The sequence below is a fragment of the Microtus ochrogaster genome, unplaced genomic scaffold (genome assembly GCF_000317375.1).
Source record: "Microtus ochrogaster isolate Prairie Vole_2 unplaced genomic scaffold, MicOch1.0 UNK9, whole genome shotgun sequence".
Taxonomy (NCBI): domain Eukaryota; kingdom Metazoa; phylum Chordata; class Mammalia; order Rodentia; family Cricetidae; genus Microtus; species Microtus ochrogaster.
Window position 1 is genome coordinate 3,647,553 of NW_004949107.1, and position 3,326 is coordinate 3,650,878.

Here is a 3,326-nt window from a genome sequence, read left to right on the forward strand (position 1 = left end):
TAGTTTAGGCCAGAGCCCAGGCTAGCTGCAGTTACAGGCATGCATTGCTGGGTGAAGCTCCATATTTAGTTTAGGCCAGAGCCCAGTCTAGCTGCAGTTACAGGCATGCACTGCTGGCTGCAGCTCCATATTTACCTTTAAACTGTGTTTTCTTTTTGACCTGGCTGCCCTCAGAATGGCAGAGATCTTCCTGCCTCTGCCTTTCGAGTGCTGGGATTAAGGCATGTGCCACCACACCTGGCTTTTGTGAGCTTTTGTTTTTATTTTGTTTTGTAGTTTTGAGACAAGATCTCACTATGTTGCTCAGGCTAGCTTCAAACTTCTGGACTCGAGTAATACTTCTGCTTCAGTCTTTTGACTAGCTGGGGCTACAGATGAGCACCGCCATGCCTGGCTTTACTCCTTTTTTTGTAACTGCTGTGGACATGCAATAGTGAAACTGAGTCATATTGAGCCCCCAGGCATACAGTTTAGTGAAGATGGACTGGCATCCACTTTATTAAGGATAAAACAGAAGTAATAAAACATCACAAGGGATATCTGTCCATGCAGAGAGGTGCAGAGGAAAAGACAGGGAGAAACGCAGAGGGAGAGACGCAGAGGGAGAAAGGACGCAGAGGGAGGAAAATCATTTTGAGCTCAGATCAAGGATTTATAGAGGTTTTTAGTCATTAAATTGGTAGAGAAATTTCAACATAGGGACTAACTGCAAAGTGCCGTGGAAGAGGATGCTGGAGAGATTGGCCACAGAGACAACTCTCGCCACAGTTGCCATAGCCACCATAAAAGCACAGTTGTTTGGGTGGACTGGACGTAGTGGTCAGTCGGCCTTGGAAGGTCTGTGCTTGCTGAGAACTTCTGAGGCAGAACATCTCAGATGTCACCTGTGATGATAGTGTGGGGTGGCAGACAGCATAGTGGGGATGAGTTCAGAAGTTTTAGACAGTATTGCAGGTAAAGAAGATATGTAGCAATGAAAATGATTCCTATGATAGATGCCGAATAAATTGTACTCGCAATTCTGTGCCCATAAAATGAGGAACAAGGAAAAGGATCCTGTCCACGGTGGGGACATTTTGGGATTGCTCATGGAGGGAAAGCTGTTGCTCATTGGAAAGCTCCACACGCAGTGTGGCAGTGGTGAAGGAGAACCGTGAGGTCAGTTTGGGGCACAGCAGGAACAAGACACTGGTACCCTAAGAGCTCACAGTGGGATGCAGGCCTGGAGCTTACAGTAGGAAGCTGGAGGCAGTTGAGGTGGAAGACATTGGGGCCTCACACTCTGACAGGACCGGCCTCTTTCCTCACAGTTTTTTTCTTCAGCGAGAGCTATGCAGGAAAACCACCCTGGAGCTAAGCATGCTGAGATTAACTTCACATTCTGAATTCTAGGTATGGTCATCTACACCACTAAAAACGCACTCCAGTTGATTACAGAGTTTCCTCAAAGATAAAATAACCAGAAGATATTCTGCAAAATAATTTTAAAACAGTATTTACGTTCATATATAACTCCTACCAAGGAATGGAAAAGAATAAGTATATGTATCTTCCCAGGCACAACTGTCTGTGAACTGTAGTTGGTCTGTCTTTGTAGGTATGGAATGGATCATAGGGCTTTGCTCCTGCTTAGACAAGCCTGAACTGTATTTCCAGCCTGAGAGAGCATTTCCTTTCCATTTAGAATCCGTAAACACTTTGAAGTAGACTTTTGCCATAGAATTTCGAGTAAGCATTTGTTTGGTTTTGTTTTTTGAGACAGGGTTTCTCTATGTAACCGTTCTGGCTGTCCTGAAACTCACTGAGATCCTCCTGCCTCCCTAGTGCTGGGATTAAAGGCGTGCGCCACCGTGCTAAGTAAGCATTTTTAAAAATTAATGCTCCCCATCACCTGTCAGAATTATCCCCAGGATAATTTTTTAAATTTACATCTGTCCCAAGTTATATGTGTAACAGTTTTTCTTAGCAGACTTCACTGTGGATTTATGAAGACCTGAAAAGTATCTTGATTTCCAGGCAATGCTTATAATCAAGAAGAACGTGTTGTTTGTGCTGGCTATGACAATGGGGATATCAAGCTGTTTGATCTCAGAAACATGTCACTGCGTTGGGAGACAAACATTAAAAATGGGGTAATGTGCATTTCTGTGCTGTCCAGCTTCTCTGAAATGTTTGCATTTACTGTCTGTATCTAGCCACTACAAAGTTCTCAGATCCTTTCTCCTGACTCATGTCTCTTGGTCTTCCACCAAAAGTTAAACTTTCAGGGCCAAATCATCTTGAATCTAATGGTGGCCAAGCATCCTTTCTTAAGAAAGTGATTGCATATTCAGATATGGTTTGTACAAAGTCCATGGAGTCAGTAGTGCCTACAGCCCATCTAAGGACCATGGGGACCACACAGATGTTATCAAAATGAGCAAATAAGTCATCTTTTACTTGCTGGAATAGGAGAAGTTTCACCAAGTGCCTTTGGGCTTTGGTGTTCAAGCTGTACACCTCTACTTCCTTTCTGATCTCTGAAGGTAGCCTTAACTCACCTACCTGTGCTAAATAATGAAAACATCACATTGTGACCGTCTACTGAACAAGGGAACCCAACATGGTTTTATTGATCAAATAACAGAAAATATTTTTGCTATATTATAGATTCAAAAGGCTTAATGAATATTCAAGCACCATTTTAAGCCATTCAGATAACTTAAAAGAGAACAAGATCTGGAGAAATAGCTCAGTAGTAAAGCGCACTGAATGAATGCTCTTCCAGAGGATCAGGATTTGGTTGCCGGCACACACATGATGGCCCAGAACCGCCTGTAGCCCCAGTTCCAGGGATTCTGACCCTCTCTTCTGGCCTCCCTGGGTACCAAGCACACACCTGGTGTGCATATATGAAAGCATGCAAAACACCCATACCCAGTCTTTAACAAAGAATGTAAGAACCTATCAATAACAGATATATTATCTGCTTTCAGGTGTGTAGTTTGGAGTTTGACAGAAAGGACATAAGTATGAATAAGTTAGTAGCTACATCTCTGGAAGGCAAGTTCCACGTCTTTGACATGCGAACACAGCATCCCACCAAAGGCTTTGCTTCTGTTACAGAAAAGGTAAATGAGAGACTCTCTGTGGAGAGCCGTGATGGTCATTCTAGACTAGTACGCAGAGTGAGTCGCCAGGCGTCCTCTGTATGTCACGTGCTTGTGGGATCTTAGGTGTTTTTGTGCAGGTTACTTTTCCAAAGGTTGCCAGCTTTATACTTCTTGATTATAATAATTATCTTGGTTAGCTAGGAATCTTTTTTTTTTTTTTTTTTTTTTTTTTTT

The 3,326-nt window shown here is 43.0% G+C and overlaps 1 protein-coding gene across 1 annotated transcript in view; it reads left to right on the top strand.

Moving 5' to 3' along the window:
* Window positions 1-3,326, top strand: part of Wdr92 (WD repeat domain 92) — a 25,075-nt gene that overhangs the window by 12,252 nt on the left and 9,497 nt on the right. Inside the window, exons 5-6 of the mRNA XM_005366437.3 lie at window positions 2,017-2,132; window positions 2,976-3,110. Coding sequence (XP_005366494.1) covers window positions 2,017-2,132; window positions 2,976-3,110 — 251 coding nt within the window. The remainder of the gene's footprint in view (window positions 1-2,016; window positions 2,133-2,975; window positions 3,111-3,326) is intronic.